General features: G+C 46.6%; 1 protein-coding gene across 8 annotated transcripts in view; it reads left to right on the top strand.

Annotated features, from left to right (window-relative positions):
• TENM4 (teneurin transmembrane protein 4) overlaps positions 1–12,895 on the top strand; it is an 854,243-nt gene that overhangs the window by 726,028 nt on the left and 115,320 nt on the right. For all 8 annotated transcript variants that reach the window (XM_061407667.1, XM_061407664.1, XM_061407669.1 and 5 more), the window contains one exon: positions 9,555–9,701. In XM_061407667.1, the coding sequence (XP_061263651.1) occupies positions 9,555–9,701 (147 nt within the window). The remainder of the gene's footprint in view (positions 1–9,554; positions 9,702–12,895) is intronic.

Here is a 12,895-nt window from a genome sequence, read left to right on the forward strand (position 1 = left end):
GAGGGAGATGTGAGGGAAGCCCCTCCAAAGGCTGTGACCACAGCCTAATGGGGAAGGTGAGATATTGTGACTGATGCGTGCTGGGGATGAAGAGGTCTGCCCTGCTCCAGACACACAGCCAGGCACTCACATATATGCACAGCAGGCTTATTTCAGAGCCTCGTTGGACACCCATCCTCACCAATAGGCTTCCTTGGTAGCTCAGACAGTAAAGAATCTGCCAGCAATGCAGGAGACTCGGGTTCAGTCCCTGAGTAGGGTAGATCCCCTGGAGAAGGGCATAGAACTCACTTCAGCATTCTTGCCTGGAGAATTCCATAGACAGAGGAGCCTGGTGGGCTACAGTCCGTGAGGTTGCAAAGAACCGGACACAGCTGAGCAACTAACATTTAACACACTCACAAATAAGCAAAACCTCAGATTGCCAAATGATTCACTGCTTGAATATAACCCCCCAGTGGTGCTGTATGATTGTAACAATGGCATATGTGTTGGAAAACAAAGCATACATCATTCTAAATACCTTTTTGAGTTTATCAGAATTGAGAAGGGGTCAGGGTTTCTTTTCCTTCACAGCGACCTCCACTGACCTGCACCTCACATTCTGTGTAAGAGGCACAAAGGAGAGACGCATCTCACTTAGAACACCAAGCATTCTGCATTCCTCTGGGCACATGTGTCCATGGAAAATACAGGAGTGGCAAGCATATAGGCTAGCAGTATATTTGACCAAAGACTCAACCCAGTCCCCTAGTGCATATCAGAGATAACTCACATCTTGCCTGTCTCCAAACCCCAACCTTCTGCGGGCACCTCTGCCCAGACAGGATTCCCTCGCTCTCGTCCCACAGCAAAGGGAAGGTGGACGATGCTCTGGGCAGACAAAGTGCTAGTTTTCCATGAAGCTGACAGATCAGGAGCATGGCCACTTTCGCAGCTTCCCATCCTCCTCCTCCTCCCGATTTCCTTATCCACATGTCCTCTTGTTTATATGATCACATTTCCAAACGCCTGGATCCCAGAGTGGGTTGACGTTCCTTTTGGCCCTTCCTGGAGAATGCGCTTGCTCTCCCTCCTGCTCTCTCGTGTTGTCCTGTCTTTGGTTTTATTTTCCTCTCCCTGGCAGGTCTGTCCCAGATGTGGGGTGTGGCCCCTTTGTCTCCTTAGCACCTGGCATGGTTGTGTGACAGGCAGTATTGCACTTTCTGGATCCTACCTTAAATGTGCTGTCTTTTATTCCCCAAGCGCACTATCTGGATAGGGTAGTTAAAGGTATGGTCTTCCTCTATTTTCCTGTTGTGTTTGTGTGTGTGTGTTTGTGTATGGGCATAACAGAAGAAATGTACATCTAGAAATACACATGTACCCTCTAAGCATGGCGTCCCAAGGCTGCCACATCCCGGACTTGTCACAGCATCCACTGCCCCGGGGGCAGGGTTTTGATAACGAGACGGTTGATATACCTGGAGTGTCCTTCTTCCCTGCCTGCAAGTGCTCAATCTGTTTGTGACATTGCCATCGTGCTGTTATCCTTCCCTTCCCATACACCCTTTCTGCCCCATCTCATGTCACCCTGCCCATCCCTGTGGCCCCTGGTCCATCAGGATTAAGTTGCTGGGAACCAGGGTGGGTGGTCTTAGACAGGAAGCAACAGAGACCCTGGAGCCACCTAAGAAATCTTAAGAACTCCATTCCCACTAGATACTGTACCAGGCTCTGGAGAAATGAGGGGAAAACAGACCTCTGACCTCAGGGAGTAAATGGTCGGTTTGTTTGGATTTATTTTTCCCCCTCTTCAGAGAAGGCCTGACTTAGTTAAGTTTTATCTTTGCAGAGTGTTCCCTACAGGCAAAGTAATTCTTGCCATTTACATTAAGTTGATGGTACCTAATTTTGCAAAAAGGCCTCACTGCTCTAAGAAGGGAAGAAGGCAATGGCAACCCATTCCAGTACTCTTGCTTGGAAAATCCCATGGACGGAGGAGCCTGGTAGGCTGCAGTCCATGGGGTCGCTGAGAGTCGGCACAACTGAGCAGCTTCACTTTCACTTTTCACTTTCATGCATTGGAGAAGGAAATGGCAACCCACTCCAGTGTTCTTGCCTGGAGAATCCCAGGGACGGGGGAGTCTTGTTAGCTGCCATCTATGGGGTCACACGGAGACGAATACGACTGAAGCGACCTAGCAGCAGCAGCAGCAGCTCTAAGAAGTCTGAATGATCAGATATGTGTGCTCCAGAAAAGCTCCAAGCTCCAAGCTCCAAGGGGAGAAATACTGTGCCATCTTCATCTTTTTATCCTTAAGCCCTCACACAGCACTGGGTACCAAATATATGCTCAGTGCTTAAGGACACATACTCTGGGGTCAGACTGCCCGAGTTTGAATCTAAACTCCAACACTTAATGAATTCAATGACCGATCTCCCTCCCTTCACTTCAAGAGTCCTTATAAAATAAGCATGATAACAGAACTTGCCTCATAGGGTTGGCATGAGGATTGAGTAAAGTAGTGAATGTAAAGTGTTCAGCACGTGGGCAGGAATGGTGCTCAGTAAATGTTAGCTGTGCTGTTTTATCATCATACTCTTAGCCTTGCCCTTAATTTGAAGAAGGACTTCATTAGCCAGGCTAATTTTTGAAACTGTAAAGAAAAAGACTAAATTGGCTTTTAATAAGAGATAGCAACTGCTGTTTAAAAATTCATGGAAAGGATTTTAGGGCAACCTAAATGACTGAACGCTTTTCAACTGGGATATCTCTGCCAAATACAGCGAAGGTGATTGTGGGGCCCATCCAATGGATGCCTGGTGTTGAGAAGCAAGGTTCCTTGAATTTTACATACTGGCCTTCAACCAAGAATAAAATTATTGCAGCAAGAAAGAGTCACACCTCTGAGCCTGTTTAAAAGAGGCATTTCACACATGATCATCATCAGGGGAATCCTCAAGATGGATTAAGTTTAATAATGTCACCATCTATTTGGTGAATGTTTTTCCCACTATGTGAAGTTTTTCCACATCCATGAGTCTTAAGTGAGTCCTGTGAATTTTTTTTAAGGGAACAGATAGAATTATACTCATTTGATTGGAAAAGGAAATTAAAGTTGAAGAAGTTGAGTGTCCCAGCCTGGATCACACTTGTAGTAAGTAGCAGAACCAGGATTTTTTATTTCCTGGCCTAATCCATATTTCCAATATTCTTTCTTCTGTCATAGTCATGAAGAATGTCCCATTAATTTCCAATGTTCTTCCTCCAAACCTCATCTTCCAAGCTGACACCTTCACCAGAAAGTAACCCACATTCTCTCTCAAGCCACCTTTTCTGATCTGTAGTGCAGAAAATATTCACCAAACCTTGAGCTAGATTAGGTCAATGAATCGTAAGTCACTTTAAAAGACAAATGTTTCTTGCCAAAAATCTAGTTCTCCACCAAGCACCCCATCGGACTGGCTCTCTGGTATAATAGGTGCTAGTAATTCCCAAAAAAGAATTCAGAGGCTGATATATGTAAGCCTGGGATTTTTCAGAGTAGAGTATTTTGCAGTTCAGAGACAAGCCAGCTTTTGTTCTTTCTGTCCACTTGCCTTGGTAGACACTGAAGAAACAACAGCCACTCACCAAGTATGTTGACCTCCTCCTAAGTGTGAGGAAATGTGGAGCCACACGACAGAAGAGGCCCCAGCCTCCCAGAGAAATCAGTAAACGTATATTGTCACTAAAACACTAAAAATAGTTCCAACAAAACATGATGAGGATTGTGATAGAGGACATCCCGTGGCCACTTAGCAATGAGAGCCCTCCCCAGCCTAGGCAGGGCCTCATAGACCCAAACTGTGGGCCGTAACATAACACAAGAGGCCACTGAAGGCTTTTAAAAGCAGGATACTGACTTGATGGGGCTTCCCAGGCAGCAAAGAATCTGCCTGCCAATGCAGGAGATGCAGGTTCTATCCCTGGGTTGGGAAGGTCCCCTGGAAAAGGAAATGGGAACCCACTCCAGTGTTCTTGCTGTGAAAATTCCATGGACAGAGGAGCCTGGTGGGCTGCAGTCCATGAGGGTCGCAAAAGAGTCAGACATGAGTGAGCGACTGAACGGCATGCAAATGACTTGATGACATTTGTGATTTGGAAGGATGGATCTGGCCGTATGGTGGGAAAAGTTGAGAAGGAACATTTAGGGGCAAAGAGACCAATTAGGAGGCTGTTGCTGTCATCTAGGTAGGAGATGATGGTGCCCTTGTCTAGAGAACTGCCTGTGGGAATGAAAACATACGAGAAGACCAGAATGAGAAACATAAATGGGATGGGTATGTTGTATAGCTCCTCTACCACATAAAAACTAAATACCTTCAAGGATTCTGAAAGTCTTCTAACTTCAAAGGAGTCTTCTTTGTAGGCTTAAACAGGAGGTTGGAAATAAAGCAGTCCCTTGTCATTTAAAGGGCATTATTTCTTTTGAAAAGCCTAGCCCTTCTCTAAACCTTAAAATTATATTATTTTGGGCTCTGGAAAATACCCAGTATGAATCCTTCCAGAGGGGATTGTTAACGCCACTTGGGCTCTCTGAATTATTGATGTGTTTCAGGGTTGTGGAATTAATAAGTTTTAGTAGCAGGTAAGGAAGGGCATATTGCTTTAAGAAAGTCAACAGGTTCCTCCCCAGAGGAGGCCTCTTCATAATGGCTAATGGGAGGTGTGATGATCTCAGAAGCAAATTGTTACATGAGAGCAAACCTCACTCAAGCCACAGGTACTCCAGGTGTCTCTGAAACCCTGAAACCAGCTGGACAGTGCAGACCCTCGGGATAGAGACTAGTCCATTTAAAGAAACTGACCATGGGGAGAGTGTTCTTGTGATTTTGCACGTAGAGTGGACCCTCCCTGAGAACACGGGCTCCTCCTGGCAGTTTCGGAGCTGCACAGAATGTGTGCACCAGGCCCCGTGTGCTAAGCAGAGCTCAATAGAGCAGGGCTTCCCAAAGAGGGTTTCGTGGAATAGAATTTTCCACATGATTATAAATGGTTGGGGTGGCAGCGAGGAGTTCTGAGGTCAAACTGGAAAAATGTTCCAATAATCAAATACACAGGTTTCTTTGTTGTAAGACTCCCCGGAGGCTTTAATGTGTTTAATGTGACTTTCTAGGATGAGAATATATGATATATTGTTTCCTAAACTTATTTAACTATAGAGGCTTGTTTTTCAGAAACTCATAGAACTGGTAGTTCAAAGAATTCACTTTGAGAAGCTTTGTTTGCGATTATAAGACCCATTTTAAATTGTCCTGGAACAAAAGTGAAAGTGTTAGTCGCTCAGTTGTGTCTGACTCTCTGCGACCCCATGGACTGTGGCCCGCCAGGCTCCTCTGTCCATGGGGAGTCTCCAAGCAAGAATACTGGAGTGGATTGCCATATCCTCCTCCAAGGGATCTTCCCGACCCAGGGATAGGGATTGAATCTGGGTCTCCTGCATTGCAGGCAGATTCTTTACCATCTGAGCCACCAGGGAAGCCCCATCCTGTCTTAAATTGTCTTGGAACAAAAGGTATAGATAAATAGAGTATAAAAATACTGAGGGCAGAGGCTATATCTCATCTGTGTATACCCCAGAATTAACGCATACCTGGTATCCAGTAGGTGTTAAGTAAAGTTTGTTGAAATTAAGAACAGAATTATCCAATTTGAGGTTATTTTGACCTTCTCTATTGGATGGTGGTACTGGAAGGGCCTAACAGAGCATCTCATCCAAACCTTCATTTCGTATTGAGTTAACCAAAAAGTTCATTGGGGGTTTTCTGTAAGATGTTATGGAAAAACCCAAATAAACTTTTTGGCCACCCCAATAGATGAGGAAATTGAGGTCAAGAAAGGACAAATTACTTTGCCAAGATGCCACAAGTTAGGCAGGCAGAACCTAGGTCTCCCGCCTCATCCATTGATCCATTTCAGCTCAAATATATGGAGTACTGGCTCTGTGCAAGGTACTAGTTTAGGTCCAAAATTACCTTTATGGAGGTTACATTCTAATGGAGGGAGTAGACCTTAAATTATTGCAAAATGAATTATTTAAGTGCGCTTGGGACAGTTGCTCTCAAGGAGAAGGACAGAGCACTAGGGAAGTCAGGCGGGCCTGGGCTGGGACTCGGGGGCCCTGAACCCATCTATCTTACTGCTTCCTGCTGAGCGGCGTGTTGGCCCCATGACCACAGCATGGGGTTTGTTTCAGCTCTCTCTGGCGAGGTTTGTATTTATGAGGACCATAGCTTTTGACCCAAATGCTGAACAGTTTGGACTGACAAAGTATTATTTTCTGATTCGTGAGTTTCGTAGTGAAGTTGGACCAATACAATGTTAAAACAAAGAAGTCCAATAATAATAATAGCAGCTATCATTTATTAAATGCCTACCTGTGTTATCCGCTGTGCTAAATAATTGGTATACATTATCCCATTAACTTTCTTAACAGCTCTGTGGATTGGGTATTAGCTCCATTTTACAGATAACACAACTAAACTTGGAGAGTTAAATGATTTGCCAAACATTACATGGGATTCCCCAAGACTCTGCTTGCCAGTGCAGGAAACACGGGTTTAAACCCCGGATCAAGACGATCCCCTGGAGAAGGAAATGGCAGCCCACTCCGGTATCCTTGCCTGGGAAATCCCGTGGACAAAGGAGCCTGGCGGGCTACAGTCCATGGGGTCGCAGAGTCAGACATGACTTAGCAACAACAACAAAGTAAGATCGTGGCACTGGGATTTGAACTGTTCTGTCCCATTCCGAAGTCCACATTCTAAGATTTGGTTTTTATTAAAAATTTAGGATTAAATGGTGTGAAACTGACACTGCCTTAGACAATCAGGATCTGAAAAATACAACCAAAAGTTACTTCGTTTTGGAAATAATATACGTAGAATGCCTAGCACAGTGGTGGGCCATAGTAGGCCCTCAGGATATGGCAACTGTCATTGTCGGCACTGTCCTGAAGCATCTAAATCAGGGTTTGGCAGGCTACAGAACACAGACCAAATCTGGCTCATCCCGTCTTTATAAATAACATTTTGTTGGAACACAGCCATGCCCATTGATTTACAAATTGTATGTGGCTCCTTTCAAGCTATAATGGCAGAATTTGGTAATAACAGAGCCACAAAGACCGTATGGCTCACGAGGCAAAATATTCAGTAGCTGGACCTTTACAAAATACTTTACTGACTTTGATCTAGGTAATTGCCTCAGTTTTCTTTTTGCCTTTCTATGGCCCCTATCTGGGGTTATGGTTACAGCTTATGATATGATAGTCCCTCTACTCAAACTAGAGAGAAAGTCATGACATGTAGAAGACTCAGATATTGTGTTCAAGCTGTCTGTCAGGCTTTGTGCATCATGCATACTTTATTTAAGCCTCCCAACAACCCCATTTTATAAGTAGACTGAGGCTCAAAGGAACTAAATAAGGTGTTTGGGTCTTACAGCCACTGAATGACACAACCAGCCTTTGATATGAAGCCCAAGCTTGTACTCTTATTCAAGAGAGATTCTTTGTGTCTTACACGAGGCTATACCTTGGAGCAAGAGAAAGCAGTCTACTACTATCCTTAACAATTGGACCCTTGTTCCTCCGAGACTAATTTCAACATATGAGGCTTAATTTAAAGCAAGTCTCAGCTGGATGGACAAAATTTTAAGTGGGACTCATTGGAGAAAGAGGGAGCCTTTAGGTGCTTAGATCAGGAGTGGCTGAGGTCAGCTTCTGAGACAGTGCCTGCATGTCACAGCACTGCTCCTGCGCTTCTCAGCTGTCTCGATTTCTTCTGGGGTGACCATGCTGGTGTCGTCCTGCTTCCCCCAACAGGCTTCTGCCAGGCAGCAACCCCCATAGTCTACATTTGCTTCAAAGTTTCTGTGGGACTCCCTCCTGGGCTGGGAGCACACACTCAATAAATGTTTCTTCCTTTGAATGGAAAACACAGTGGCCAGATTGACCGGTGGCTGTGTTGAACATCTCAAGTGTAAATGAACATGTTCTTTTCTTCTACCTTGTAATACCAGTCAAGGATAAAAAGGCCTTGGAACACTACAGTTTTAGATTCTAGTTGATCTGCCATTTAGTGAGTGCCTGCCTTGGTCTAGGCCTTGTACCAGACAGCCGTATCCGTACTTGTTTCATTTAAGAGAAATGGGTCAGTTTTCAGTTATTTCATGATAGAAAATTCAGTTTATAGCTGTATTTGTAGCAGTTTGCTGCTCTTAATAATAAAACAAGTTTTATAGATTGCAGAGTGCTTTCACATCCATACCTTCCTCTGAGACTGAGCAGGGCCAGAAAGAAGCTTTGGAAGGCATCCTGGTGAGGTGTTTTTTGATGGCCCCTCTAAGAAAGGAGTTGGCAGATTTGTTAAAAATGAGGACTTGATGAAAACCAAGCAGCAAAATAGAAGCAGGAGTGAAGCATGTAACTTAACAGATTCTTGAGAAGGTGGTAAGCAAAAATCTGCAAGCTTACTGGAATAATAACTCCCACCTTATGATCTAGTCAAAGCAGAACTCAGGCAGAGTCTAAATATTGCCTGACCCTCCCTGATTAAATCATCCCAGCCCTCGCAGACAGATGGGCACTCCCGTGTTTGGTTCCCACCATATTTTATACATCTCCCTCAGGGCACTTAGCAGTGAAATATTTTACTCATACAAATCTGTCTCCTTTGATAGGCTGCATGCTCCTCAAGAATAAGAACTAGGCCTTATTCATGTCTGTACCTCCAGTGCTAACCCAGAGAAGGTGCCTAATAAATGACAGGCGGGCAGACAGATGTACAGATGAACACAATTAGGGGAGAGTGGCCTGCCTGAACCTGCACTGGCATTCCCAGACAGCCCTCGTTAGGCGCTCTCGTGGCAGTCATCCAGGCTGCTCTGAGTGGTTGAGGATCAGATGGGAAGAAAAAGACCCCAGGACTCTTCCTCAAAGCAAAGACAGTTGTTCAGGAGGAAATCGGACAAAACAAATGCAAAGCCTAAGGACCCATGCAATGGACCTAGTCCCAAGGCCTGAGAAAAGTACAGCCCTTTAGAAGGAGACCCAGGTGTGCTGAGGGGACAAGAGGAGTAAACAGAGAGATGATCATTCCTTTGTTTTAAACAAAACAGAGGCAGGAACAACCGGCAAGAGTAAGCAAGGAGTGAAGAATCAGCCCCAAAGCTCCACTGGCCAGATTTGGATAAGCCCACATCCGTGGACTCTGGCTCTAGAATCCTGATCACTTTGGAAAGGGAGGGTTTTGGGTACAGAAGGTGTGGGCTTCAGGCCTAGCCCCCCCACCTCCTGACAGTGCCGCGTGCTAACCATGTGGTCTAAGCAGGCCTTCCACCTCTGAGTCTCAGTAGCCTTAAATGTAAGGGGCAGTTCTAACGATAGGCACCCCTAGGTACCGAGGGCATCAGTGTGCTGACGAATGTGAAGGCCTTTTGTGAGCTGACAGGTCGAGTGTGAGTGTGTGTGAGCACAGTCTGTGCCCATGGTTGATCAGACCCTGATTCTGGCTGCTTTGCCTTGCAGAGGGTTGCCCTGGCCTGTGCAATGGCAACGGCAGATGTACCTTGGACCTAAACGGGTGGCATTGCGTCTGCCAGCTGGGCTGGAGAGGAGCTGGCTGCGACACGTCCATGGAAACCGCCTGTGGCGACAGCAAAGACAACGATGGAGGTAGGGCTCTGGCACCCAAGGGGCCCGTGAGTCTCCAGGGCAGTGGGAGATGCAGAGTGGAGGGTGGGCATTACTGAGTGAATAGGCCACCAGCCCACCAGCTGTCCAGTCTAGGGGGCCCTCAGGGTAGGCATAAAACAGCACCTGTCATCTCAGGAATAAGCACGTATCACTCGTTGTTCCATTGGAATTAATTAAACTTAACTGATGCAAACAAAATCCGTTGCCATCTGACAGCAAGTGCAGAGGAGAAGGCACATGAATGAAGGAATTTCCTCACAGTGCATTAATGGAGTGAGCTGCCTAGCAAAGTTATGAGATTCCCCCACTGGAAGTGGACAAGAAGAGGCCACCCCAATTCTGTAGCACAGAAAGTGCCAGAAAGGATGCTTCTCCAGGGGGAGGGTGGTTGAGTTACCTTTGGTCGAGGTCCCTTCTCCTCTGGTTCTGGTGGTAACTCTCACCAAGAGTCCTGGGGGCCACCTTTGCCCCCACACCTTCTGTCCCTGTGGGTTTGTAGTAGAATTCATCTTTGCTGTTGGTTTTTGTTTTTTTCAAGTGCTGGGCAATCAGAACCCTGAGGAAGAGAGGCCTTCTCTTGTGGAACATGTATTAGCTGAGAACGAATAGGTCAAGGTTCTAATCCCAATTCTGTTTTTGGCCCTCTGTGTGTCACTAAGCAAGCTGCTCGAGTCAGTGGGCCTCACACTCCCTACTTACAAAATGAGGCCCTCGGATCATAAGAGCCCTTCCAGTCTTTATCTTAGTCCTAGGATTAGCCTTTGCCTATCTGTTGTGTGAAACCTGGATAAATACAACCGCAATGTGCTTTCATTTCCTACTTGGAAAATGGGATGATTCTTCATGCCTCTACCAATCTCAGGGGGTTATTTGGAGGATAAAAAGATATACGGGAAAAAAAAATAAAAAGATCAAAACATTTAGCCCTTCCTTTCAAATGATGGCCTAACAGTTGACCTCATCAAAAAGATGTGTTTATGCATCTTCTATGTTTATGCCAAGGGACTTTTCTGGTCTAAAACTGCACAGAGTAGAAAATCCAAGGCCAGAAACTCAGCATCCCAACCTTGGGGAAGCTTCTACTTAGTGCAGTTCAACAATCTCAGAGCAGCAAGAGGACTGAAAGGCCAGTGTGTGCTGTCATGATTATTCTGGTTCATTTGCCTTAAGCTGGGCTCCAGCAGCTCTGGGCTGTTTCAGACCACTGGTCTTTGTCCGAGCCCCCAGCTTTCAGACCTTATATCTGCTGCCTGAATCCAGGAGGAGGCCAAACCCGATGCACCCAGTCCTCAGCCCCGTGGAGTAATTTTCCACAAGGAGCCCTTGGGGCTGGACCATGGTAGACAGGCAGAGACAGCAGGTCCATGCTGTCCTCCTGAGACCTCACAGGACTGAAATGTCCCTTAACCGGAAACGTGCAAAGCTCATTAATTCTTCTGCTGCATAAATATCCAGAGTTCCCTGTTTGGGGGCCAGGCACGGGGATGAATAAGTCCTGTCCCCACACTCCAGGAACTCAAATGAGGGTAAGAGCCAAAGTGAAATGCTAGTGGATGGTGAGATGAGCTGGTGCAGAGTTCCATATTGACTGTCGTGGGGGTAGGAAAATGCTCATCAAGAAGGCCATGCTTGAGTAGGCAGGCTTTATTGGAAAGGAGAGGGCTTTCCATTTGGAGAAAACATCACAGGCAGAGCAAGGGCACCGTGTAGCCCTGCCTTCCGGGAAGATAAAGGACAATCATGTTTGCTTTTCATAGGAAGGAGATGTCAACCTGGTTATCTCCCTAACTGCCCCCTTCACTTTGCCTGTGCAGACAAGTCCATGACCAGCAATGACATTCGTGTAGTTAGGAAAGAAAGGGAGAGGAGCCATACCATGAAGTCATTCCCTTTTCAGGAATCCAGGGTCTTGGCCAAAGCCTTCAGAGGGCTGTTGAATATCCAGGCAGCAAAAGAATTGGGTGTCCTTGAAAAATGCCAGGAGAAGGTGTACAAAATGCACATCCCAGAATAGGTCATAAAACAAGGTCCGTTTACTCCCTCACATGAAGCACAGTGCCCACGTACCCTCTGTTCACCGTCCTGCAGAGCTAGCCTCCCAGGGCCCGGACTGCCCAGGGTTGACAAGGTGGGTGGGTACACAGGAGCCCAGAGCCCCACAGCCCTGGAAGAGTGTCTCATCATTGGAAACGGGGCTGAGCCAGACCCCAGGGGAACAGAGCCTTCTCTAGCTGTCGTGGAGGCAAACCAGCAGGAAGTGGAAAAGAACAGTCAACAAATCGCCAAGTGCAGGAGAATATACCTCTTCCATCTGCAGAGCATGTTTGGACTGGAGTGAACTTTTACATACTTTCCAGCGAAGCCACACACGAGTGCTGTAACATGAGGTCACTCACTCAGCAAACATTAACTGAACGTCTCCTCTGCATTTGGCCCTCTCCTGGGTTCTGAGACTTCAGAGACAAGTAAGACACAGTCCCTACCCTTGTGACGTTCACTGTCTGGAGAGAGAGAGAGAAACAGCACCTGTCACAGATGCAGTAGAATCATGGCAGTGATAAAGAAGCATCCCTCATGCAGCTGATGTTATCAAATGCCTGGTACCCTCCTGGGAACTGTGATGTCCCATGGCTTCCAGTCCAGCCAGGAAGACACCCATAGATCATCCTGGTTGGGAAGACAACTGGCTGGGGGGAGCACAGTGTTGAGGGAGCTTGGCCTTGGGTTCTGAACTGCAAAATGAGGCAGCAGCCCACCTCAGGACCCTCTCAGCTTGGTGGGCTCTCTACCCATTGGAGGAGCCAACAGGAAGGGGAAGGGTCTGCCCCGCTTTGAAAGATGGCACAGATGAAGCAACTGCAGGAGTTAGGCTGTCCCCAGGTGCTGAAGGGGGCAAGACTGTCCTCACTGGCCCCTCTGGGTCTTGGCCAAACAGGGGCAGTCTTAGTGGAGGGAGAAACAGGGCAGGCTTTACCCAGCAACATGGGGTGAGCCAGAGTAAGCACTTGGCTGTCTGAGGTTCGGTCAGGCACACATTCGTTGGGCTCCTGCTATCTCCCAGGTCTCATGCTCCTTTCTCAGAGGATATAAAGACCAGCGAACATGGCCCAGCCTATTCTCCCTTGGGAAGCTCACAGTTATTTGTAAGAAATCGTTTTTCACACAAACCAAAT

This window comes from Bos javanicus, chromosome 29 (genome assembly GCF_032452875.1).
Source record: "Bos javanicus breed banteng chromosome 29, ARS-OSU_banteng_1.0, whole genome shotgun sequence".
Lineage (NCBI taxonomy): Eukaryota > Metazoa > Chordata > Mammalia > Artiodactyla > Bovidae > Bos > Bos javanicus.